At 36.3% G+C, this 26,015-nt stretch overlaps 2 protein-coding genes across 5 annotated transcripts in view; both read left to right on the top strand.

Annotated features, from left to right (window-relative positions):
• The window catches only part of LOC101739716 (serine/threonine-protein phosphatase 2A regulatory subunit B'' subunit delta), a 164,162-nt gene extending 142,225 nt beyond the window's left edge, over positions 1-21,937 (top strand). For 2 of the 4 annotated variants that reach the window (XM_038015953.2, XM_062672672.1), the window contains 10 exons: positions 7,324-7,460; positions 8,010-8,187; positions 9,806-9,948; positions 10,592-10,692; positions 11,497-11,665; positions 12,348-12,474; positions 13,076-13,240; positions 14,752-14,834; positions 16,410-16,437; positions 16,912-21,937. In XM_038015953.2, coding sequence (XP_037871881.1) covers positions 7,324-7,460; positions 8,010-8,187; positions 9,806-9,948; positions 10,592-10,692; positions 11,497-11,665; positions 12,348-12,474; positions 13,076-13,240; positions 14,752-14,834; positions 16,410-16,437; positions 16,912-16,923 — 1,143 coding nt within the window. In that variant the 3' untranslated portion in view covers positions 16,924-21,937. The remainder of the gene's footprint in view (positions 1-7,323; positions 7,461-8,009; positions 8,188-9,805; positions 9,949-10,591; positions 10,693-11,496; positions 11,666-12,347; positions 12,475-13,075; positions 13,241-14,751; positions 14,835-16,409; positions 16,438-16,911) is intronic. The other 2 variants (XM_012697399.4, XM_012697398.4) reach the window with 1 other exon arrangement.
• Positions 21,938-23,685: 1,748 nt separating this feature from the next.
• On the top strand, positions 23,686-25,796 carry LOC101738648 (ribonuclease H1). The gene is made up of 2 exons (XM_004922911.5): positions 23,686-24,868; positions 25,132-25,796. The coding sequence occupies exons 1-2, from the start codon at positions 24,004-24,006 to the stop codon at positions 25,320-25,322; spliced, it is 1,056 nt and encodes a 351-aa protein (XP_004922968.1). The 5' UTR covers positions 23,686-24,003; the 3' UTR covers positions 25,323-25,796.
• Positions 25,797-26,015: the final 219 nt, after the last annotated feature.

The raw sequence follows: 26,015 nt of genomic DNA, 5'->3' as shown, positions 1-26,015 counted from the left end.
CGCCTTTGATGTTCAGATTGCGTTGTTTTAAGCTTTGTTTTCTTCAATGCCACTTTTGTTTGACGGGCACAGGAATTGTCTTCATAAATAGGATTTTTCAATAGGGACGCACTATCTTTGACAGCTCATAGCGGCCATCTTGGTGAAGCAATGGCTGTAAAATTTGGCATGAACAATATTTAATCGTGACATTTCATCATGGAAAGCTACACGCGGACAAGCGGTAGCATCGACCCTTATTTCTTCGAAGATGTGTAGGGAGCCGCACTCACCTTTCAATAGCAAATGATATCGGACGATGATAACAAACTTTTAGTAGTTTAGGATAGATGGTATGGATCTAACAAGCATGTGGTTCCAACGGGACAGCGCCACTTGCCATGCAGCACGGGAAATATTAAATTTATTGGATGAGGAATTCAAAGCGTGATGGCGACATCAACTGGCCACCGAGATCGTCTGACTTAACACCGCTCGACTACTTTCTTTGGGGCTACGTGAAATCTGAACCACTCGCGCTCTTCGTGAAATTTATTATTTTAATTTTTTATTTATTTATTTATTATTAAAAAAAAAGAACACAATATTCCTAACCTAAAAGTACATGTTATTATCCGCAACATGCTTCGTCAGATTACAGAAATAAAGTTATCAGCAACATGCTTCGTCAAAAAGTACAATACTTACTTTCAGCTGCAAGCGTCGTCAAATTGAGTCCCATTTATTCGTGAAATTGAGTCCCATTTATTCGAAGATGTCATACAAAATTGGTCCACCAGGATATACCACCTACAGCGGAGTCGCGGCGGCCATTTGGTTGATACTATATTCCATACGCAATGTCATCGAATACACTTTAAAAAAAAATTAAAATTGTTGCAATATCACTTACACAGGTTTTTTTTAAGTTCGAGCGCTCTATCATCATGGGTATTGGTTATTTATCTTTTAACAAAATGATTTTCCCGTTGAATTTTCGTCAGTGTCACGAACGAACCTTAAGTAGTTTTGATTACGAAAACAAAAAAATTATTTGTCTTTATTCTTTATGTAACGACATCAACAAAACAAGGAAAAACAAACAGAGAGGACGTTGTGTTTTTCCATCGAGCACTCTTTGCCCATCCGTGACTTCAAAGGAATACGTGGATCCATTTCTGGATGGGTGCTCGTCCGAAGGCCATCGAAATGTTCGGTCACAAAACAGTTACAGTACAGAAGCTGCACTGGGTGTTTTATTGAAGGCCGTGTTATGTTTGAAGCAAATGAAGGGTTAAAAGGTTTTTTGTTTTAATATTCAAAAGTTTAATCGAGATTGTAACGTCAATGTTTTAGGGAGTAACTTTAAAATTAAATGGAAGATGTTCCGTCGAGCGGGTGAAATTGCCCGGTAAAAATACGGTCTAAATGTTGTTGTTCGGAACTTGTATACAGGGTGACCCAGAAAGAATAGATAATCCTGAAATACCTCATAGTAGAGCTATTGGGGACACAAAATAAAAAATAAAAATTCTCAGGGAGTACAAAAATTGCGTATTTTAAAAAAAAGTTGATTTTTTCCATACTGCTATGCGTTTGAAAATGTCGCAACGAGATTCAGGCATCAATCAAATATCTTGTGTTCTATAATGGCTACCCTCTACAATATATTTAGTATTTTTTTGTTGTTGTATCACGCTCTGGTCATCTTAGCTTGTTAGTTTTGCCGTTGACAACAGAACGGTCTGGTATGGTATAGAAGGTTCTCTGAAAGCTGGAGTACCTTCGTGTGTCGCCTGTTTGTATTGACAACTACGTAGGGGGAACTAGCCCATAAAACGGTTACAAAGTTTATTTTTATTATGTGCATAGGAAATGAAAGTTCTGTGATGGTCATTTGTTATGTATGTAGGACTGGGCGCGTTGTCAAACCTAGTCGTCCATCGTTATAAATAGGCGCGTCAAGTCGGCTGACCCACTTGCGCGGGGTTATCGACCTCAGACGCTTTGTGTTACACGGATTAGCGGCTTAACCACGGGATCCTTAAGGAGGATTGGCGATTCAATCGTTCCTTTACTGGTCTTTGAATTTATTCACACTTATTTGGCTTGATCTGTGTTACATGTGAGTACAAGATTATGTGCTGTCTACAGCTCAAAGATTATTTATCATTATCTTATTCAGTCTGATTATTGATCAAATGATACGGGCACAACTTCTTCGACCCAGGATGAGTAACATGTACAACACAAATAAATAAAAAATTGTCATGTTTTTTGGAATCTATCAATTTTCAAACAAAACAAGATTCTTATTTACAAAAACCCACTGCTGAGGATAACGGACGTATGTACTTCTAAATTTTGTGTCTTTCTAATAACAAAGAATGATTTGGAACCTTCGGACCGGTTTGGTCATCTGGAATCTCTATGGGTAATGGATTGCTAGCTCGATAAACGGAGCATCAAAGTCGTGGTTGACCATTTGTCGGTGCGCTAATTCAGTCCATTGAAGGCATAGATTGTACGCTTACTGCGAAGAAGCACCCCTTTGTCATGGCGCTCCAATTTCAAGGAGTATCCCTGCACGGTTCAGCAGATATTAGAATCCTTTGTGGCGATACTTCGATCGGTGTTCTGTTTCGGAATCTTCAGGAATTTCTCGGCTAAATTAAAGTTACATTACATTAAATTTCTGCTGTATAGGTACATTTTAAAATGTCGCTTACTGACGTCAAGCTTCGAAATACCATGATGTTTTGATTAGGTATAGAGTCGAATAATATTGTGCAAATTTCGATTATTGAAATCACAACGGAATATTGAAGAACCAAACTACAATAAAGATAAAACATAAAGCTTTTGCTTGGAGCAACGGACTTTTGAAAAGAAAAACTAAAGCGAAAGAGTAAAAAATTGCTTATACACATTTCGATTTTGTCTCCAAAGAGAAACATTTACGTATGAATTTGACATTATAATCATATCGATATCTTACGCAGCACATTATCTATATATTAATACGGGAAGCAAAACCATTATACTCCTTTTTACGAAAATTGCGCGGACGGAGGAGTAAGAAATTTCCCACACTTATCTATCTCTATATATAGAAATGAATTGCTGTTCGTTAGTCTCGCTAATACTCGAGAACGGCTGGACCGATTTGGCTAATTTTGGTCTTGAATTATTCGTGGAAGTCCAGGGAGGGTTTAAAAGGTGAAAAATTTTAAAAAAGCTCGGAATTATATAAAAACAAACAATTTTGTTTTTCCTTTGATGTGTCCCCTTGATGTGTCTTTTATTTATCGATTGAGGCACTACGAAGTCTGCCGGGTCAGCTAGTACAGAATATAAAGAAGGAGTGCAGAAACTTAATATATTTTTTTAAATTATGTTTTAATAATATATTAAATCAATAAAAAAAACATTACACACACTACCGTGTATTTGACACGCACACATATCTTTGTTTATTGTCAAACTTTTGTTATTGCTTCAAGTCTATGGTGAAATTGAGAATAGGTTAATAGAAATATTGTTTATCTGTAATATTATTTGTCTATAGTTGAGTTTGGCAAACTCTGTGATTATATAAGTTTAATAGTCTTTGACAATAGAACCATAATAATGTTCAAACTTATGATTTCAATTAATTATAGTCGAATTTCGACTACTGCTAGTGGTCCCCTAGTTACAATAAAAGCTACGACAAACTTCAATTTTAAAAAAAAGCCTCACTCACATTTAGACCATTAAAAAACGTGTGGTCATATTAGCTCGTGTCCCGTTCTCGCCAGTTCTCGGCCTATATTCCTCAATAGCGGAAGTCGGCCATATGACACATAAAACGTACCTCACGTTCATAACATACCGGCACTTAGAAGGCACGTGAAGGCGGCGTTCATATTGTCAATGTTGTTGTTAATGTCTATCGGCTTCGGTACCCACTTACCAGCACGCCTTTTGTGTACAGCAATAAAAAATACATCCGACTTTTTCATTATAATCTTCGTTTCCCTGAAGCAACAACAATTAACAGCCGTGTTGCAGTAACCTATATTTTTTATTGCTTATATGAATATAGGAGCTCACAGCCCACCTGGGGTTAAGTGATAACTAGAACCCATAGACATCAACAACGTCAATGTCGCCACCCACCTTGAGACATGAGTTCTAAGTCTCGGATTTATAATGTAGTGTACCCGTCCGTTTCGCTGGGCATTTAAAATTAACATTATTATTTCTCACCCCCACAAAGATTCTCATCATTAACGCCCCCGTAACTGGTGTAGGGAGTCCAACACTCATATAAATATTAGCCTATCCATTAAGTACATGTATTTTCTTCATGGATACCAAGTTTCAAGTCAATCAGATACATGGTTCAGTAGTTATAACGGAACATCCGTAAAAACCACTGTAGATTTATATATTAGTATAGATAGTAGAGGAATGCCCCACCCCTCAAAGGAAACGCATCACTGTTTCGCGGTAGAAATAGGCTTGGTAGTAATACTTATCCGTGCGGGATCACAAGTTGCCCTACCACCAGTTAAGTATTTAAAATACAATATTTCCAAAATAAAATAAAAAAAAATTTGACTAATTTCTGATTTAAAAAATAATAGGTATCTTTATTTTTCTCTTTGCATTATTTCTTGTTAGTGAACTTTATAGTCTCATTAGAGTTAATTTGATTAAAATAAGCATATCTTTTCATTACGAGATCAATAAGGTGCTTGCTCTTTGACTTTTACGGCCAATGACCTTTGTTTATTTCGCACCACAATACAGCTTTAATGACACGTGAAAATAATTGAGAAAACAACGTGATTAAAATGTATAGCGATGTCACATGAGTTATTATTATTTAATTTCTGATCCAATTATATACTGCCATCCCATCCCATATTAATATCTCTAGTCTAATATCCAGTTTATAACTATAATCCAGTATTTGAATACATATATCGAATAATAACATTTTACTTTCTCGTAAAACTGATAGAACGCTATAAATTTTTTTTATGATACGATACATTTTTATTTTTTACATGGATTATTGAATGAGCTCGTGTATATGACTGTTCAAAGCGGAGCTCCAAGAGGGCTGTGATACCGCAATTAAAAAAATGCTATTGGATCTTTATAGATATAGAAAAATTAAATGGTCATGCTGGCAACATTATAAAGTATGCTTGTTATAGTGACTACTACCGTACACTATTATTTCGTCGTTTGGAAATCCTTACAGGCATTCTTTTGTGTTATCAACATGCGTCATGTTTATTCAAATTAAAGATCAGTTCTCGGCAATGTTTACAGGTAAAATAGCAAGCTTCTAAAGGAGGCTTAGTGCATGCCTCCCAGCTGTTTATAAGCATAGACATGTTCACCGCCCTTCGATACACTCTTAGTACTTTTGCATGAAATGATAACAACGCCCAAAGCACAGGTCGCCGTAGTCATCGAATCTGCCAAAAAGATTGACGTGAAACTTAACCCATAGAAACAGTTAGTTGAGTTTATCGCCGGATCTTCTCAGTGGGTCACGATTCCGAACTGGTGGTAAATTCAATTGCAAAGCAGGCGCCTTCAGTTCCACCTTCTACCCCTTAAGTTCTCCTTCGGGGACGTTTGGCCAGCTGTTAGCAAGCCTTTCCCTCCTGGTGTAGCTCTTGAGTTTGCCTACTTGACCCACTGTAGAAACGGCCTCTAGATTACACCGGACCCTTCAATCCATGGATACTTTATACAGACAAACATACACGGATAGAACGATAACCCTGTGCCATTAAAAATCTGAGTAAAGTTTAGAATTTGAACGCACCCTGTAGTGCGTCCATACTTTTGATATTTTTTCATTTGATAGAGATTTTTTGTTTATTTCTTAGTGAAGTTTTACATTTTACAGATTTATCTCGTTTCCATTGAAATATAAATTAATTACGATTCAACAAACCTTGAAAATAGTACAATAGTAAATACTCGTAATAAATATAAGTATATTTACTATTTACTATTATACTATTTGGCAACATTCTAAGGTCTGTTTGTTACACTATCATTTTTTCGTTTGGAAATCCTCATAGGCATTCTTTTGTATTATCAACATGCTTCTTGCTTATTCATATTAAAGATCAGTCTTCGTGGCCGAAAAGATAAGACGTCCGGTGCATTCGTGTTGATCGATGCACCGGTGCTCGAAGCCCAGGCGGGTACCAATTTTTCTAAAGAAATACGTACTCAACAAATTTTCACGATTGACTTCCACGGTGAAAGAATAACATCGTCTAATAAAAATCAAACCCTTTTTTTCTGAAGCTTAATGAAACCTTTATATTGTAAAAGAATGTAAGAAATGCATGTGTGAAAGATGGGAACCCGATTTGGTTATATGAATACGTAAAATTTTACAAGTATGGCGAACAATGGCTCGTAAAATTAACATTAAATAATTCCTACAAGTTTTATACGTATCTAGGAAAATGACCTTGCGCTTTTCGATTTGTCTTAAACGAATTATTAAGGCTTAGTTATAAAGATATTAATTAAATTAAGAGACATTTCGCAATGAAATTCTCACTTGTCTTCTCTGAGGTTTCCTTGATGCGAACGGTGCCTAAGGAAGTCGCACTGTATAAAATATAATTGTCATTCATGACACAAGCATGACGATGGCATTGACTTTATTGTGCCTTTAAGCTCTAGTACCAACATAATAGGTGCACTTCTAATGATAGCTTAGCTATTTGTGCTAATTACGTAAATTTTATTTTTATTATTGCTTAGATGGGTGGACGAGCTCACAGCCCACCTGGTGTTAAGTGGTTACTGGAGCCCATAGACATTTACAAAGTAAATGCGCCACCCACCTTGAGATATAAATTCTAAGGTCTCAGTATAGTTACAACGGCTGCCCCACCCTTCAAACCGAAACGCAATACTGCTTCACGGCAGAAATAGGCAGGGTAGGTGGTACCTACCCGTGCGGACTCACAAGAGATCCTACCACCAGTAATTACGCAAATTATAATTTTGCGGGTTTGATTATTATTACACGATGTTATTCCTTCACTGTGGAAGTCAATCGTGAACATTTGTTGAGTACGTATTTCACTAGAAAAATTGGTACCCGCCTGCGGGACTAGAACACCGGTGCATCGCTTGATACGAATGCACTAGACCTCTCATCTTTTAGGCCACGACGACTTCAAACGACGACGTGGTGTTGGTATTGGCGACAATTGAACACGGTCACTTAAACTCCTAAATACAACATTCAGCGGTAATGCTATGTGTCGAAGTATTTATTTAATTTAAACTATTTTCGCTTCTCAGGTACCTCGTGAGAGTTTCAAGCACATCGTGAAAGCATGCGAATGTCCGCTGTACTGGAAAATGCCTTTGTTTCTGGCCACTCAACAGAATCTACACCTCCCTATCGACGGACACAAATTCATTGACTTCTGGAGAGAGTGAGTTAAAATACAAGAAAATATTTACGTTCCTTATTAAATAATTTTCAAAGTCATATTAGAAAGATTTATAAGTCACATTAGGACACCCATAGACAATTTATTTTATTTCCAAATTTTGTGAAATATTTAATTTTAGTTTAGTTGGGAACGCTAAATTATCGATGGCCAATGACAGATTTCCTCATATAACATTTAAAAGAAAAGAAAAAGTCAAAATATCACTGTCCTATTTGGAATGGATGGCAGTTTGTGGCAGACTAGATACCCACTCGTGTGGTTTTGCTATCTGTACTTATATGAGATAATAAGCAATGAGAAAATGATCATTAAAGTATATTGAACTAAGTCTGTCTTAAAATAAACAATGCTATATTGGCACAGTCTGCTCAAACCTAAGAGAATAGACTAAAAATACATTAGTATTATTTTATCAATAGTCACCAAAGCGCTTATTATTTGGAATAATAGCCTTCAGTGTATTTTCAACTCATACAACAATGTTCTACGCAGTATTGTGTAACTGAAGTTTCTATTCGTTATTTTCAGAATGACGTCACAGTGTCACGATCAGGCGTCGCGGTTCGTGTACATTTTGACGCGAGGGAAGAGCAGCATTCTAACTCCAGAAGATTTTGTTCCTCTCGTCCAAGACGTTGTGGACACTCACCCTGGACTCTCGTTTTTGAAGGAAGCCACCGAGTTTCACTCCAGATACGTGCACACTGTGAGTTTGTGACTTGAATATTTAATGAGTTCGAAAGCGTCAAATTTAGTCACGCTCTCGGTCATTGTGACAAAAAGAGTCATGTTTCATATTTTTTGTTTGTTTATTATTTGATAATATTTGTAATTAAGGAACGATTTTTTTGAAATGAAACTTCTAATGCGACTTCCAACAAGGTTGCTTTTTTTCCTACCTACTCTAGTAACCTCGAGGGGTTATTCTAGATTCATCGAGCTAGTAGGTGAGCCGGGAATCATATCGAACCGGGAGTGTTGATAATACTGGCCCTAGCCAGAGCATTGCTTCACAGAATCTACCACCGGATCGGAACGGACATCTATCAAACGTATAAATTCGGGTATCTCGTTAGGAACATATTATATAGAAAAAAAACATATTTTTCCGAAAAAAACTTCGTCTAGAAGGTAATAAATAAAAATTTTAAAATGGCGTGAATGTGTCTAAATGTGTATACATATCTAAATACGGTACGATAAGATACCTTAATAATAACAACAACAACAGTAACGACACTTTTTTACTGGTGGTAGGACCTCTTGTGAGTCCGCACGGGTAGGTACCACCACCCCGCCTGTTTCTGTCGTGAAGCAGTAATGCGTTTCGGTTTTAAGGTTGGGGCAGCCGTTGTACCAGTAACCACTTAACACAGTTGGACTGTGAGCTCGTCGACACACCTAGGCAATAAAAAATACAAACGACAATACATACATTTCCTTAAAATATACGTAGAATACTTACACAATTATGAGTGCCGTAATATTTTATGACGCAAGGAGCCCGTGAATTCATCTCGGGGGCGGTAATTGACATCCCTATTGCGTCAAAAACGTTCATTTCCTTCCTTCTCTGTGAAGGCCCTGCTTTTCTTATCAGTACGCCGACTGACAGACGATATTTTTAAACATAAAATAAGGTTTTATACACCTATAGAAATATTTTTAGCGTATATTATTTGCAAATCTGCGGTGCTTTGTCGTAATTGCTAACAATATTCTATTCAGTGACGTAATGATTAACTCACGCCCGGAGCACAATACCTTTTTATTTTTATTTAAGAATTAACATCTATTATGACACTAAATTTAAAATAAATTTTCCAGAATTCAATAATATAATAAATAAATAAAATACACATCCACCAATTTTTTGTTTTGCGGAGGACCATTTCGTGCCCATTTACCACGTCATTACGGATCCTTCCGATCCATTAACGGTGCTTTTAGGTACCTCAAGCACCAGTCACCGTCCTCGTCGAGCCCGTCGCTTACAACGCGAGGGCTCGGCGAGTAAATTAACTCATAGACACAGCCCACTGAGTTTCTCGCCGGATCTTCTCAGTGGTTCGCGTTTCCGATCCGGTGGCAGATTATGCGAAGCACTACTCTTGCTAGGGCCAGCGTTAGCAACTCCTCCGGTTTGACACCCGAGAGTTCACCTACACGCTAGGGTAACGCTGGTATAGCGTCTCAAGCTATCAGCATAAGCAGGGGGAAAAAAGCTTCTTTGGGAGTAGCGGCCGAGGCATGATGCCCCCCATTTGCCCCTCCCTCGCTATATATATTAGAGTAATGTTCATATTGTGATTTTTGGGTTCCAGGTGATCGCTAGGATATTCTACTGTGTGAATAGATCGTGGTCGGGAAGAATATCGATTCCGGAGCTGAGAAGATCGAATTTACTACAAATCATTCAATTGTTAGAAGACGAGGAGGACATAAATCAAGTCACGCAATATTTTAGGTAATAATTGATTTTTATTAATAAACTAGCTGACCCGGCAGACTTCGTAGTGCCTCAATCGATAAATAAAAGACCGACGGGGAACACATCAAAGGAAAAACAAAATTGTTATTTTTATTTCATTCCAAGCATTTTCATATTTATTTTCACCTTTTAAACCTTCTCTGGAATTTCACAAATAATTCAAGACCAAAATTAGCCAAATCGGTCCTGCCGTTCTCGAGTTTTATCGAGACTAACGAACAGCAATTCATTTTTATATATATAGATATAGGTAATCATCAACAAGTCAGCTGGCTTACCACACTGAGATTTCCTGTACTATTAGAGTCAGATATACAGATATACATATATCCAAATGACCTACTCCTACTTAGCTTAAACACTGACTGACTTGGTGACACATCGAGCAACTGTTGTTATTTGTGTTTGCTCTTTGTCTGGGCTATTTAATATCTAAAAATATAAATGTTTATAGATATTCTGTATCCCACATTAAAGCTCGTATATAATTTATTTACCAGGAGTAATAACACCGGTGTATTCTTATTGACGAACTACCCACGTATCATTAATAATTATAAAACCACCCTCAAATATTTTTATGTTATGAATTAACGAAATTCGAAATATTTAATTCTAGTTACGAACACTTTTACGTGATTTACTGCAAGTTCTGGGAGTTGGATCGGGATCACGACTTATTCATAGACAGGCACGATCTCGCGAGGCACAATGATCACGGTACGTATAAAATCGTCCACAACATCTTTAGAGGCTACGAAAGACGCAGTAGTGATTACAAAAACAAAAAATACACATAGATACACATTACGAAATATTGAGTTACTTCTTTAAAAGTTTTACTGATAACGTTTGATTGAAATTTGTCGCGTCTTTAACAAATCGATTTAGAGTTGGGATATATGAGTCGATTATTATCAAAGACGGCAATCTGACTTTTGGACAATGATTGGTAAATCAGAAAAACGAATTATTGACTTTGTATTCCATTGACAGTCACAAAACTCTTCGGAACGACATCTTAGATAAATAACAGGTTAACTATTAACCTTTATTTAATGCAGGTTTTGAACCGTATTCTTTGAAGGAAACGATTATATTCAAATCAATCTGTATTGACATATCAATAAAAAAATTTTGTCCAAATGCACAGATTGCCACCTTTGATAATAGACGACTCATATGTGGTAACAGTATCAGTAACGATATTTTCCTAAATTACATCGACTAAAACATGTAATACTTTCCTCGGATAACTGTGCAGCATTTATTTATAGACGCCCACCTAGTGTTAAGTGACATCATAATGTGAATGCCTCCATCTATCTTCAAAAAATAGTTCCACATTTCAATTGCCATTATAAAGACTCCCATCCACAAAATCCATCCAGCCATGATGGGAGCAAATTTAGAACACGCTCCAGCATTAAGATAAAGCATTAAATTATAAACGCCGCTAAGTACCAGATAAGAAGTAACCTTATTGCCTCATACGCTTAGAGTTCAATTTCAAACTTTTCCCAGCGCTATCGAGTCGAATGATAGAACGGGTGCTGTCTGGATGCGTAACTCGAGGTAACCAAAACCGTCTGACCCCTGACGGAGAACCCCGCATGTCCTACACGGAGTTCGTGTGGTTCCTACTCGCCGAAGAGGATAAAACTCATCCAACTGCCATCGAATACTGGTTCAGGTAAGTTTTTTTTTGTTCCTCACTATTCATTATTACGACTAAATGTCTCACAAAATTATGTAGTGTCAAAAAAGTGTAAATTATGAGATAAAAAAAAAACTATACTTGTTCAATTTATTAGCCCTAACATCATCTTGAATTTATAGATTTTCTAAACATTTTTGAATTCAAAATCAGTTTATCGATCCACGTATCAAGGCAAGGCTAAACAAGAAAAGCTGGAAAAAAAAATGTCCTTAACCATGCTCTCTCAACCCACATCCTAACGGATCCATCAGATCCAATAACTCTTGAATTAGACGCCTTCAGCTCTAACGCTAGAAGCAGGCATTAGGGACCCCGGTAACCGTACTCTTCGAACTCGGCAAAGAAATCGACGTGCAGCCTGATCCATACATCAGTCGCTGAGTTTCTCGCCGGAACTTCTCAGCGGGTCGCGATTCCGATCCGGTAGTAGATTCATTAGCTGTACTTGAGCTGTTAGGAAATCCCAAGCCTCCTGGCAGAGCATTAAGGACCCTAAAATCGCCACATGGCTCGGTATGAATGTATCAATGACGTCCCCAAGGACGCATACCCAAAGCTCTAACAGCTATACCACTTCCAATTTCACGTCCGATTCCACTAATAGCTCTGAGGTTAAGAATAAAATTTCGCTATTATCAATGGACTAATATTTCAGATGCATGGACATTGACGGCGATGGGTACATATCAATGTACGAACTCGAATACTTCTACGAGGAACAGATGCAGCGGATGGAAGCTATTGGCATAGAAACTCTGCCATTCAACGACTGCTTATGTCAGGTACCTGCTCGTACTAAAGTTGAAAATAACCTTTACTATCAAAACAATTATTCAAATAGGTAGCCCGGATTCATTTAGATATCTGTGGGTATTCAAATGTAAATAACAATTGAAGCCTAAGCTACTGCTTCCACAGCGCTTGGGATTAGTAAAAAAAAAACGATTTTATTCTCATTGTTAACAAATTAACATCTCCTGTAAGAGCTTTTTCTTTAAGACTGAAGGAATACTATAACAGAACAAGAATGTTTTTTTTAAAATTTCGAAACAATTTTAAGCTTTTCAGTAAGCTTATTTAATAGGTACGAAAAGGAACATACTTTTAGCTGTAAATACAAATTTCCAACACTGTCTCACTTTAACGACAATTTCCCTATAGAACGCGCGAAAACATAACTACAATTCTTTTCAAATAAAATAAAAAAGTTTCCCATACGTAGTTTGCTGCTTTAAATAATCGTCGAATAATAATTATTGTATGTTTAGAAATTAAAATCAATTTTAAATATACTTTAAAGGCCTATTTCGACTTCGGTTTAAATAGCCAACCCTCGGAAAAAGTTTTAGGAATTTCTCAATTCAATTATGTATTCCCTTGTAGATGTTAGACATGGTGCATCCAGCCGAAACGGGAAAGATAACGTTGAGCGACTTGAAGAAATGCAAATTAACCCCAATATTCTTCGATACTTTCTTCAACTTGGAGAAGTACCTCGACCACGAACAAAGGGATCCGTTCGCTACTCAAAGAGACTCCGATTGCGAAGTAAGTGCTACATATACAAATTGTTCTATGTTAGATGATGAGAGATAAGAAGATATTCGAAATTTTTTTTTAATTGCTTATATGGGTGGACGAGCTCACAGCCCACCTGGTGTTAAGTGGTTACTGGAGTCCATAGACATCTACACCGTAAATGCGCCACCCACCTTGAGATATGAGTTCTAAGGTCTCAAGTACAGTTACAACGGCTGCCCCACCCTTCAAACCGAAACGCATTACTGCTTCACGGTAGAAATATGCAGGGTGGTGGTACCCACCCGCGCGGTCTCACAAGAGGTCCTACCACCATTAGATGTACCTACTTAGATCCGAGATTGTACTAAGACATTAATTCACAGTACAGTTCTAATTAATGCATAAGAATGTTTTGAAACAATACATTTTAGGTTTTAAATAAAAATCCAAACATTGCGATTCGTTTTAAAACCGCAAGTACTTATTATATGAAAATATAAATATTGTCCTATATTTAAACAGCTAAATTTATGGCATTTTAATTTATGAACAGTGTAAGTAAGTAAACACTATCCAATACTGGTATTAATGAGGGTATGATCACCTTGAGCACATATCCATGAAATGAAAAATATGTAATGCACTTATATTACATAGAATGCATAAATTATTCTCAGAAACACTATCTAAAATACTGGAGATGTTTTATGTTAGATATGGAGATGTTAACTATACTTGAGACCTTAGAACTTATATCTCAAGGTGGGTGGCGCATTTACGTTGTGGATGTCTATGGGCTCCAGTAACCACTTAACACCAGGTGGGCTGTGTAAGCTCGACCATCCATCTAAGCAATAACAAAAAAAATGTAAATTTAAATAATGTATGTGTAAGATGTAAGCTATAGACAATTAATGCATTTTAGTGAAACAATTTCTCAATATCGAATTTTTATATGCATCAGATATCGTATTGCATCAGTAACAAACAAATCGCAGCATTGTTTTCATTAAAGACGCAAAATTTACTGCAATTATTTTTCCTGATTTTCTTTTAAACGTACTTATGCTAGTTGTGTATTTTTTTAGAAACAATTGTTCTTTTTTTTTTATTACTTAGATGGGTGGACGAGCTCACAGCCCACCTGGTGTAAAGTGGTTACTGGAGCCCATGGACATCAACGTAAATGCGCCAACCACCTTGAGATATAAGTTCTAAGATCTCAGTATAGTTACAACGGCTGCCCCGCCCTTCAAACCGAAACGCATTACTGCTTCACGGCAGAAATAGGCAGGGTGGTGGTACCCATCCGCGCGGACTCACAAGAGGTCCTACCACCAGTAAAACTCTTTTCAACTTATCCTATCGAAGCATAGCCCATGCATAGCCTATTTACTTATTCTTCGTCAATAAGTATACGTATGCTGTTGACAGTGCAAGCAAACATATAATTAAATAATATGTGTATCTATGTGCTCGACTGACACATTACATAGGTACTGAAGTTAATAAATTGACACTTCGTAATACTGTTCCAGATGTCAGAATGGGATAGATTCGCTGCTGAAGAATACGAACTCCTTGTAGCCGAAGAAGGCGGAAGCGAGGCCCAAGAACAAATGTAAGAAACGTTTGAAAATCTAAATTACCTACACATTTATAATCTAAAAATATCAAAAATAATCCATCTCTTTCACACGTACAGGCAATTGTATAGGATAATGAAAGAAACAGAGAAAAAAAGGTGTATAAAACGGTTCTATGAATTGTGCAGGACTAACGGGCTGAACGGGTTGAAATTATACAAATAGTATATTATTTAGGTAATGTAAGCGCATTAGAATGTATGCAGCACTCGTATTTTAAAGCATTTTGGTGCATTATGAACATACCTATAAACCCCCTGCTCTGTTATCACGAATATAGGACCTGCACATACATACCTTTTATTTGAATTTTCAGCACAGATCTAATTTCGTTGAAAGATACTTGATTTTGGCGTGCCACTTTTTTTTTATTTGAGTGATGATTGTCTATAGCAACGACCGAAATCTTAAACAAGGGCTGGGTTTGATTTTGATTATATAAAAAATTAGAGAATAGGCTTAGAAATAGGCTTAAAGGTCTCGTTACAAGACCATAAGCATCAGAATATTTTTTTAGATTTACCATTAAATTTTGGCGAATGCTAGTTTTCCTATAGTTTTTCCTAAACTAGTTCCTAAACGTTGATCTTAGTGTATAGTACCTAGCTAATTGTTTCGTTATTGAGTACATAATATTTTGCACGTGTTAAGTCATTTTCTCAAATATTAAGATTTTTTGTCTTCTATTTCCCATTTTCTTACGTCTTTTCTCTCCGGAGTGATCAAATTTTCTTAATTAAAAATAATCTCACTTTCCAATGAGAATTTTCAAAGTTCTTTTAATCCGAAACGGTCCCTTAAAAGGTTGTAAGTTATCAAAGCTTGGTAGACCTATCATGATTCTCAATTTTCCTTTTAAATATTTAGTTATGTATAAAAAATAATTCGTACATAAAAATAACGTAAAACTGTAATTAGAACTTTTACGGTTTAATCCCGCATTTTTTATTGTCATTATATTATTTCTTACGTCACTTAGGCTTTACGGTTTTAGTGGTCATGGACGAGTAAGGCGTTATTCGTCTACATTTGATTAATGTGCTATCGTCTATTTTTAAAAAAGTTCCAGACTTTTACGTTTCATTTCACACTGAGCGAACTAATATTATCTTGCGGTCTGGCTGTTTATCCAGTCAAAAATAGTTTTAGTTGTGTCTACGACTTACGAAGACAATCAAAATCAAACCTGGCCCTCGAATCGATATTCGATAATCGAATGATTTGAAGAACTTAAATAAAAAACAAATTAGTTATTAGAAAGTGATACGCTGTGCCTTTACCGTTCTACCTATTTCTGTGTTAGAAAATATCTTAACAGAAATATGTTCTGAATGCAAACACGTACAGTTCTTAACCCGAAAATGTTAATTTTAAACTAGACTCATTTTTAACAAAAGACCCACTATTAGTTGACATCTTCATTATAAATTCAATTCAATGTTTAGTTCACATTATTATATCTGTTTATGTATTAATATTTATGTTATATTTTTTTATATATTATATAAATATAATTTTATATTTTCATTATTTATGATTTCTTTCATCAGGGAGGAAGACAGAACTGGCTATGCTAGGGTAAGAAATAAAGTGTGAATTGCAGAGTATGTTTCTTGTATTTATACGCGCACACGAAAGCAATGCTGTGTCCCGACGCTGCTTCTGATGTGAGCTTGATTGATGCCCGTGGACCACATGTGCATCGTGTTCCATATCGCTTACTGTGTTCAAAGTTTGCACTGAAATCTAATGTATTCGACACGAATCACGAAACCGAATATCGATAACGCCAAATCATTTATATTTTTGGTATTGATTTTCGCTTAAGTACTCGTCTGCCTTACTGATGAACTCAAACATCCACTATGTACATAATATGTATGCTATCTCTTATACTTTATATCATTTTAAAGCTTTTGTTTATTATTAATCGAACTCATCAGCATTCGGCATGAAGCGAAACTAACAGAGAACAATGCATTCAGTACATACTGTTCTATTCGAATTATCGTATACTAGTATCGTGATATTGAAACTAATCTGTATTTCCAGCTCATACGATGAGACGGACGAAGACTGTTTGTCGCCCAATATGGATGATATAACGAATACTGAAGTGGTGGAGGATTCGAGCGTGGAAGAGTCGACGCTGAGCGAAGGCGGCCCTCTCGCGCCCGGCTACGTGAACCTTAGCACCATATATTCCCTCGGGACCGAACGGTGGAAACAACAGAACGCGACACTCAATAACGGACTCGCCGAGAAGAGGCTCCCAGAGAAACCTGTCCCTCCAGAAAAACCAGTCAGTCTGATGATGGTCAACGGCAAGATGGACAATCGGTACTCCGGCTTCAGCAACAACAGCTTCCTCTACTCCCAGCTACTCGGGTCTAGTGGAGTGCGAACCAGAGACCCGCCTTCGTACAGCGTCGCAACCGGTGGACTTGATGTGGATACGAAGAACGCAGTGTCTCCGGTTCGGTCCCCCGCGACGAGCCCCGTCAATGGCATCAACAAGATCTCCGATAACTACGAGAGGGCGATCGCAGAACGACTCAGTCCCCAACGAGACATATCGAGGGTGAACAGAAGCGGTCTCTTCAGTAAAGTGAATACGGGCATCGTCGCCAACAACGTGAAGAAGAATAGCCCCCGCAGGGACGAGGAGGACGGCGACTACGCTCGCGACAGTGACGAGTGCTCGATATAGGAGCGGCGGACTGCATCGTGCTGTCTCGCTCTGTAACGATCCACCGACACCGTTCGCCGGTCGGTGTGCTGCGACGCCAAAGATCGCCATTTTCAAAACATTTTGTAGTGTTAGCTTTTTAAATGACTCTATTGTTATACGGTTGTTCGATACAGAGAAATATTTTTTCAGCGTATCCTAGTGGTCGATACGTGCCTTGTGACAGTGTAGACTTTAGACGATTGATAGACAAGTAACTAGTAGTTTAGTGCGCGTCTTGTGAGTGTGACGTACGTCGAAAAATGTTCTCGAACTACGACACAGACTAGTTTTGGCATTTTAATAGTATTAATACCTGTGTATCAATTTATTTAATACGTATATTTTAGTCTCAAATTAACCATATCAAGCAACTGTTTTGTTTGCATGTGAATTATTAATGTGTGTTGTAGATTTTTTCACGTACATATATATATTACATACCTAATAAATGTAACTGACGTAGAATCTATGATTCATATTATAGCCGCCATTTTCCGTCGTGCTCTCGATTGATCATATCATCGCTCCATCCACATTATTAATATTTTATTATAAGACAAAAGATACTAATGTTGCCAGTCATTAATAAACGTTCGTCCATTAAGCTTTATTTATTTATTTGTCGTGACAAAATCAGGCTATTACAGATATGAAACTATAAAAGTTGACGTATTTTTGATATGCAAATACATTTCAAGATGACTTAGTAAATATTTTCGAAATGCCGCGTACTAAATTTACAACATGTAACCAAAGCGGTTTAACTTTGAATGAAAATCCGTAGGTATCTAAAAACTGGATCATTATGTGAATATAACAATTAAGTATAGCTAATTAGGACAGAGTAGGAACGATCGCCTTGAACTGATCGTAATTTCTTGAAAGCCTTGCCTAAGCCTGACGGTAAAAGTTTGTGAGGTTTAAATTTTTGAGATTTAATAAAAAAAAAATGATTTCTCTTGGAGCGCCTCGTAAATAAGTTGCCATTTCATATTGGCGTCAATGAAGCAGCTTGCACTGTATTGTAAAGGATCTATAAATGATCGTGTGATTTCGTCAGGCGTGACCGTCGTCCCCACTCACAATACCAAATACATTCATTAACTGTTTACTAGAAATGTTATAATATAAATTTGTTAAAGCTAATAGTTCGTAAATTTCAGGCCTCACTTTGAAATACGGTTGCTGGAATTTTAGGCAGTAAATCGATCCCAAGTTTTTCTTTTTGAAAGAAATAAACATGACATAATTATGCGACGTATATTCTATAATATCTTATGTTATGTCAAATCTATACATTGATTTATTATAGATTACACACATAGCTACAAATGAAGTCTTAAAATCGGTCAATTTTTTATCTGGTGTTCAATGGAGCTCATAGATATTTGAATGTGAATGCCGTCATCCACCTTGAGACATGAGGTCGAAAACCACCCTTCAAGTCCGAACTCATGACTGTTGATATGATACCTACTATTGCCCGCTCACAATACGCTTTAACCACTGCAAATGACAAGAACGGTGTTACTTATTCTCCGGTAAATCCTTTATTTGCTTTTTACGACGCCCCCGCGAAGAGATGTGGTAGTGGATTTGAGTGCCACAATCAAAGTGCGGCATTCATCACGTACCGTTTATGTAATTATTATACTGGACTTACTACTTTACTTGTTTCGGTTTGAAGGGTGGGGCAGCCGTTGTAACTATACTGAGATCTTAGAACTTATATCTCTAAGTGGTGGGTGGTGCATTTACGTTGTAGATGTCTATGGGCTCCAGTAACCACTTAACACCAGTTGGGCTGTGAGCTCGTCCACCCACCTAAGCAATAAAAAAAAATACTACTAGACTTTATGTCGGTAGCTAAAGCTAGACTTTGGATAGAAAAACTTTGAATTGTCTGATAGAATTTCAAATTCTGGACCATATCTAAACGAATCGTAATTAATTACATGTACTAAATGATAATAATAATATTCGGTGTATTTAAATTGGATTTACATGGCACGTTTTTTGGTGTTTACTTAAAAACCATTTATTTAGCACGAATTTACACATTCAAAAAATGATATGATAAATTTCTAGTAATTAGTGAAATCTTAGAAGACATAGTGAATCTGTATTTCAAGCTTCTGTATAATATTAGGAAATATTTTCTTGCAGTAAAAGCTGACGGAACTTTTCTAGTGTATTTTCATCATTCACAATTTTCCTTTTTTGTTTATCAAATATTTGTTTTTCACACAGATATATGTACGAATATCATTTATGAAGCGACAAACAAACATCTTAACGGCCTTAACCAATAGCAGATTTATGCTTGTATTCTTGACTAGGTGGCCGCCAATCTATCTCTGCAATTCTCAAGCAAAGAACTAATTTTAATATCATATAGATAAATAATTTACTTTGGATACTATAACGAGAAATGTTTTATAAGCTTTCACTGAAGGTTTTACTAGGTTATAATAATACAATAATTCGATATTCTAGTCTTCAGGTGCTGTTACGAGCCTATGGGCGCAACAATAGTCTTTGAAATGTCAAATCGACCAAAGAACGAGTTTGAAATTGACAGTTTTTTTTTATGTTTCAAAATATGTCGCATTCTGTGGTGGACAGCTTTTATTTTAGTCTTTTTTTAGCATACATTTCATTTATATTTTTACCAAGTCTACCTATTTTAATGGTTAATTACGTACCTACCTACCATATTATTTTTAGAAGTAATTTTAATTTTTGGGCTTGTGCGCACTCACTAACGCACTCCGAATCAAACTTTTTCTTAAATTCCCATTATTAAAGAGCCACAAAGTTGCATTATGCAGATTTTGGAAGCAACTTAATTTAAACACGTAATGTCCAAAAAATCGAGGGTGTGTGACAACCTTCGATCAACAATAGTAACTACTTGTTGATCGAAGGTGACAACCCTCTCGTACCGTTGGCAGATATCTCGAATTATGTCTGAAGAATCGTTATCACACAAGTTCTCTTCCATAACAAAATCAATCAGGAAGTGTGACCTTATTTGAGACAGCCTAAATATAAAAAAATCACTAATCGCGTTAACATTTCAATTTACCTCTTCATGTTTACATTTAATTATGTGTCGACATAAAATTTATTGACTAACCTTACCAATCATTAACCAAAAATATTGTTGAAATTGTTTGACAAATTTTATGAATATGTGTTACGATGTTGTTTAAAAGTATGTTTCATTATTATTACTTAGAATTTTTTACGTGCTAAAATCGGTTCAATGAACTGTAAAATTGAATTATTTTAATTAAATTAGAAAGAATACGTACACTACAACTTTGTACATACCGATATTATAAACTTATTATATTTCGTGTTTCGGTAGAGTTTTGTTTTTTAATTAATTCCTTAAGTATTCAAAATTTAGAAAGTAGACAGGTTTGTTATATGTATTAAAAAACAATAAGTAAACATTTTACGATTATAATACAAAAGTAGGCACGTACACGTAAGTACGTTCATGATGATTTTATATTAAAAGTAAGTACCTTATCCTTATTGGGTACTAGCTTTTAATTTTAATCTCTTAGTTATAGTCTTAAATGCATTATAATTTTATGGAATTAAGCCCCAGTAATACACTTAATGTAATGTGGTTTTTATTTTGTATTCAGTTTCAATAAAATCGTAATCCACTTATTTGAATGTAAAGCTAAGTTTATTATTGAATGCTTTAACGCATTAAGTTTACTTAAGGACAAATTGACAAAAGTATTGAATAATTTAAATTAGTTATATTCGAAGCAACTAAAACAAAATAACATCAATTGGTTGAATTAGAAAATTTTCATATGTATTTGTGATTTAAATTAATTATGACGTCATCATCGCCACGCTCACTGCTAAAATGTCATATTTATAAAATATGTAAATTCATAATGAATGCTGTAACTGTATCTGCAACATTGCGCGTAATCAATTTGGACACAGAGACGAAAAACCTATCCCATGCCCCGAGCCGGACCTTCCACTTCCCGCCAAAATAGGATTCGGTGACTAGATACCGCATTTACTAATAGTCTATCCACTTATCTACGTCTGCAGATACATCTCGTCTGCTCATACAAAAACATAATTATTAAAATATAATATACATTTCAATTCGAAATTTCAATTTTTTAATTTTCATACAATATTAACAATTGATAAAGCAGGTGATACACGACACCTAACCTCAACATTTAGGTAATAATAAAGTTTTTTACGTAATTTAGCGATGAAGTAGGTAACGGTGTGTTAACATGTGAATTTAAGGTGACAAACATATAGTTAAGTCTCCTAATAAACTACATCATTGTATTCTATGTGGTTTTATTTATTTCTTTATACTTGTTCTATTAAATATCTATATTTCTTTAGTCTTAAATAGGTAAGTGATGTAGGTACAAAAGAAATTGACTTGTTGCGTGAAGCAGTAATGCGTTTCAGTTTGAAGGCTGAAGCAGCCGTTGTATTGTAAAAATCTATCCGATGATTTCCAAGCCAAATAAATAATCCCTTCGTAATAAGGTGACACTCGACAAAGCTTTCATACGCTCGGTCATGACCTATGCAAATCTAATGCTCGCTCACGCGGCCCGCAGTAATTTGAAAACCCTTCAAGTCATACAATCCCGTTTTTGTAGGATAGCCGTCGGAGCACCGTGGGTCATGAGGTACATAGATCTCCATGATGATCTGGAGCTCGACTCCATCAGTAAGTATCTTCAGTCGGCATCTTTGAAAAGGCGGCACGACACGAAAACCCTCTTGTCGTGGCCGCCGGAAAGTACATACCCTATTTTGCGGGCCGAATGGTAAACAGTCGACGTCGCCCTAATCACGTAAACGTAATTTCGGATCCTCCTGATCCACTAACAGTACTTTTAGGTACTTCAAGCACCGATCACCGTTCTCGTCGAACCCGTCGCTTGCGAAAGGAAATTTGCGCTAGGAAATTAAAATAAAAAAACAAAAAAGTTAAAACTGTCCTTAGAACTCATGTCTCGAGGTAGCTAGCGGCATTAACGTTGTCCATAGGTTATGGGCTCCAGTAACCACTTAACAACAGGTGGTCCGTGATCTCGTCCATACGTCTAATTGATAAATAAAAAGCAACACAGCACTCTCACATGGTTCGGCTTCAAATTAAGCTCTTTAAATGAAGGCTTTAAATTAGTATATTTGAGTCGACTATTATCAAAGCCGGCAATCTGACTTTTGGATAATTATTGGTAAATCAGAAAAACGAATTATTGACTTTGTATTCCATTGGCAGTCACAAAACTCTTCGGAACGACATCTTAGATAAATAACAGGTTAACTATTAACCTTTATTTAATGCAGGTTTTGAACCGTATTCTTTGAAGGAGACGATTATATTCAAATCAATCTGTATTGACATATCAATAACATTTTTTTGTCCAAATGCACAGATTGCCACCTTTGATAATAGACGACTCATTTATAATGTTTGACTATAATTGTATCGACGGGAGAATGCGGAAATGTCGTAGATAACCCCCAGCGGCAAACGTAGGACGCTGTTCCAGTGCCATACAAATTTAAGTTAACTTTTACGTGATCGAGAAGTTATAAAACTTGCACTAATCACACAGTTACCAGTAGTTTGTGTCATAACAATACCCCTAGCTATCAGTGTTTCGATAAACAAATATCAAAGTCAAAGATAAAATCCGCCTTTCTTTCCAAATTCAATCCGTCTTTTGTATTCCAAATATTCACTATAATTGTTTGTTATTCATTTACATAATCATTGCTTATTTTTTTTCCTACCTATTCACTGGTATTCCAGGTTATTCCAGCTACACCCGAACGGGCAGGTAAGCTCATGGGCTCAACCTGAAAGAATTTGCTAACACTAGCCCTAGAAAGAGCAATGCTTCGCAGAATTTACCACCGGATCGGAATCGCGACCCACTGAGAAGATTCGGCGAGAAACTCAGTGGGCTGTATCTACTGTGAGGTTTATTCGCTCGTCGAGCTCTTCGTCTTCGTTATCGACGAGTTCGACGAGGACGGTGAGAGGACTAAAAGTACCGAGAGTCAATCCGGGGAATCCAGCAAGACATGTATCGGGCGACGGCGCCGTGGCGGCTTTGCGTTGTCCCGTCGCGGTTGGATAAGGAATTATTGAACGTTCTGATTTAAGTAGCAATTTTTAACGGGCTAGTCGCTAGTTTCTTTACCAAACACCTACTTGCTATGATCTTATCTCATTGATTCTATTTTATTTCATTCGTTTTTTAAATACTAATCTTTGCTCGGCTATTTGATAAACAGATTTATCTGGATAGCGACTTCGGTTACTTTTTCTTTGCCAGCCTAATGGTCGAATCAAACTAAACAAGAAACTGTCAAACCAAATGTCAAAGTGGCTAAGTATTTTTCGAACTGTGTTTTTGAAAAAAGAGACAAGATTGTGTGTAAATAGAGCGTTTACGTATCCTAAAATGCCATTTTACGCAGTGGCAAAAGGTCGTACCTCAGGAATTTTTATGACTTGGGCAGATTGTGAAGCTCAGGTCAAAGGATTTTCTGGCGCTAAGTACAAAAAATTCGACACCATAAATCAGGCTCAGGACTATGTAGTCACCCAAGGAGGTAATAAGGGTCCGCCTTCTAAACCTGGAACTAGCTTTAAGGTCGGAAATAAAAAAACCGCGTCTAATAATCTGAAACGTCCCTATTCAACCACTACAAATGACAAGAATGAGAATGAAAACAAATTAAAATCACAAACTAAAGCTGAGGACGATTGCGATGAAGATTTTGAAATATCCGATGACCTGAACACTATTTTAACAAAGCAAATGGACGATATTGAAGCAAGATTAAAAGGTTTCCAGAAAGGAGTTGATAAAATAATAAAGAAAAATAGTGCTAAACCTGAACGAAAAACGATAATGATTGATCCACCCGAACCAAAAAAACAAAGACAAGACAACAACGATTTTGAAACTGACCCTGATGGCTTTGTACAGGTGTATACTGACGGAGCATGTTCAGCAAATGGTCGGAGTAGTGCGAAAGCAGGCTTGGGTGTGTACTGGGGAGATGGTCACTCTCTAAACGTTAGTGAACCGGTATCGGGCAGAGCAACTAATAATTGTGGTGAAATACAAGCGGCTACTAAGGCTATAAGACAAGCACTACAAAATGGAATTACAAAACTATCTATTAACACAGACTCTAAATTTTTAATCAATTCAGTCACTAAATGGATGCCTGGTAAATGCTATTCATTAACTATATTTTATGTTTTGTTTATATAAAAATAATTAATAACAATTTATTTATTAACCTTGAAAACATTTACACATAACAGTTTGCTAAAAACTCCCCACACTAGGCACTGCCTGTCTCGTGGAGAGTTTTTTAAGAGTTTATGTGACTATATTAATATACAAAGCATTCCACTTTTCAATTGATTGAGTAAAGCTATTTTACACACATTTGATTTGCACAAATTTAACTATCCATTATCTTTATAGGTTGGAAAAGGAAAGGTTGGAAATTGCAGTCTGGTGAACCAGTAAAAAACGAAAAAGATTTCAAAGATTTAGATAGTGTCCAGCACAAATTAGACATTAAGTGGAATTATGTAGAAGCACATCGTGGAATCCATGGTAACGAGATGGCAGATCAGTTGGCAAAGGCAGGAGCGGCTTCTTACAAATCATGATTATTTGGTTATGGTGATTATGATGAATTAAATTACAAGTTTTGGCCAAATTTGATTTTTAATATTATTCGTAATAATTTAATATGCTCCAAATTAAAAATTATAACTCAAACATATGACCAGTCTGTATACTGTTGTTTGTTCACAAAAATCCATCGGAACTAGTGAGACTTATGTGTGATTGTTATGATAAATACTATGAAGTCTTGGCTGTAAATAAGCAGTTGAGGCAACATCTTGAGAAGACTGACTGCTAATTAAGCTTTATTTATTTTACTATCAAATAGCATCAATTTTAAATATATAATATGTCTAATTTGTGTCTCGAAAATCTACAACACAATAAATTTGTAAAACATGTACAGAAAATAATATAATCACAGATTCTTCGCAATCTATTTTCTATCATGTAAAAAAATGTTAAACTTAATTATGTAAAGTCTAAAGGAAATAAATACTGTTTGACTGTACAAAGTTCTTTAAAATTTTTAAGCTTTAGCTCAGTGCATGTTTTATGTTTTTTACTTATCTATGAAATGATGGTTTTATTCCCTTCCCTATTCATCGGTAGCCTAAAAGACTATTCCAGCAACGCCTGAACGGCTAGATGAGCTCACGGGCTCATCATGAAAGAATTTGTTATCATTAGCCCTAATAAGAGCAATGGTTCACCGAATCTACCACAGATCGGAA

The sequence above is a fragment of the Bombyx mori genome, chromosome 15 (genome assembly GCF_030269925.1).
Source record: "Bombyx mori chromosome 15, ASM3026992v2".
NCBI classification, from domain to species: domain Eukaryota; kingdom Metazoa; phylum Arthropoda; class Insecta; order Lepidoptera; family Bombycidae; genus Bombyx; species Bombyx mori.
Note: the sequence above shows the minus strand (reverse complement) of the source record. Positions and strands in the feature narration are given on the sequence as shown.

Excerpts from the sequence above, each read along its gene's own strand:
- LOC101738648 (XM_004922911.5), top strand. The coding sequence starts at position 24,004 with ATGTCAAAGTGGCTAAGTATTTTTCGAACTGTGTTTTTGAAAAAAGAG. Across the intron at positions 24,869-25,131 it reads AGTCACTAAATGGATGCCTG|GTTGGAAAAGGAAAGGTTGG; the intron begins GTAAATGCTATT and ends TTATCTTTATAG.